Source organism: Formica exsecta, unplaced genomic scaffold (assembly GCF_003651465.1).
Source record: "Formica exsecta isolate Colony F162 unplaced genomic scaffold, ASM365146v1 scaffold4459, whole genome shotgun sequence".
Taxonomy (NCBI): Eukaryota; Metazoa; Arthropoda; class Insecta; order Hymenoptera; family Formicidae; genus Formica; species Formica exsecta.
In genome coordinates this window covers 5,359-7,109 of record NW_021851697.1, presented here as the reverse complement: position 1 = coordinate 7,109, position 1,751 = coordinate 5,359, and the positions used below count along the sequence as shown (strand labels likewise).

Genomic DNA, 1,751 nt, shown 5'->3' with positions numbered 1-1,751 from the left:
CCAGTATTATTTGTACACATGCTAGGCGCTTCTTTTCAGTTATGTATCATAACCTTTCAGATTTTTACGGTAAGTAAAATAATTACTATAGTTAATACAGTTATTTTACAGAAAAATTTAATATAAATAAAATTTAATAAAAAGAAAATTATTTTTTTGAATATGTTATTATAATTTATTGCATTAGAATTATACAACATAGTATGCTATCTCAGACAACTATTGCACTAAAAAGTACTATTTTCAGACGATAACAGATAATTTGGACGTTTCTCTTATCAAAATAACGTTTCTCACGTTTTATACCTTCTTCGTGTTGATGCAATTGTATATTTATTGTTATACCGCTGAAAGACTCTTAACTGAGGTGAACAAATTATATGTATTAACACTGCTTATGTAAAACAAAAATATATATAATTTCTTTTAGAGTACCAATATGGCATACGGGGTGTATGAATGCAAATGGTATAATATACCGGCGAAAGGTGCAAAAGACCTGATGTTGATCGTATATCGATCTGCGATTCCGCTTAACTTGACAGCTGGAAAATTTGGAAATTTTTCGTTAGAATTATTTGGAATAGTAAGATATACATCTAGATGTATATCTAAAAAAAAAAATACACTGCTTTATATGCAATCGTTGTACAAAAATATCCATTTCTTTAATTTATAAAAATATTTTATTTTTATTTTATATTATATACTATGTAAGGTTTATAAATTTCTCTCTTTGCATATATTATATATAAATGATCTATCATTACTATCGTTCGTGAAAATAAAATTTAACATTTTATCTATAATTTTTACTCTATTTAGGCGGTAAAATCGTCAATGGGATATTTATCTGCGTTACTAACAATGAGAGAATAAAGGAAATAATATCGAAATAATTCTGTATAATCGACTACATCAATTTTTGAATAATGTACTGAACAGATTTACATGCACTGCCTGTAACATCACTTTTATTGAATAAATAGATATTTGTGTGCAATCAATGGAGCTATTTATTTGTTTCTGTTGACTAACATATCACAGAGTTAAATAAACATATATATTATATATAATATGTTATGTAAATTTTAAAGGATAAAAATTAGTCAGTATTGAAGTATTATTCGTATAAGCATTTAATCCAAGCTTACATTTACAGAGATATTTACATTAATTAATATAAATTGTATTTATTGCACGTTCGAGAATACATGTGCCCGTCAAATCGATCGAGATGCATATTAAATATAAATAACATATTTTCTAAGTCTAATTTTTATTTTGTTTAGGTAAAACATATATAAAAACAACAATATATTACTTATAATTAGCTATTTATTTATTTACATCTGGCGAAGAACTAAAAAGATAAATAAAAAAATTTATTAAACAATATTCTAACACTAACACACACACACACACACACTTCAATATCATAAAATAATCTTTTATAAACACACAAATCAAAGAACAACTTCTCATTTGATACACATATATCGGAACACTTTGTAACACTCCATGCTCTGATTTTCTCAAGTATCGCATAGCAACATTGACAAATTTTCCAAATGAATTTTTAAATAATTTATTCTTTTTTTAATTTTGCCGCCGTAGATACACACGTACAGCGTTTATTAATAAATTTGATCTTCTATAATATGATACGTATATTCTCCCCTTTTCTGTTTTATATCTATAATATTCTGGAGGAGTATTCTCTCCTTACTTATTCTTGTTATGAATGCATC

General features: G+C 25.6%; 1 protein-coding gene across 1 annotated transcript; it reads left to right on the top strand.

Moving 5' to 3' along the window:
* Positions 1 to 9: 9 nt before the first annotated feature.
* On the top strand, positions 10 to 1,066 carry LOC115240759 (odorant receptor 47a-like; the record flags this gene model as incomplete). The annotated part of the gene is made up of 4 exons (XM_029816114.1): positions 10 to 69; positions 248 to 367; positions 431 to 586; positions 826 to 1,066. Coding segments are annotated over 4 exons (390 nt in total), but the record flags the coding sequence as incomplete, so codon positions are not given.
* Between the last annotated feature and the right edge of the window lie 685 nt (positions 1,067 to 1,751).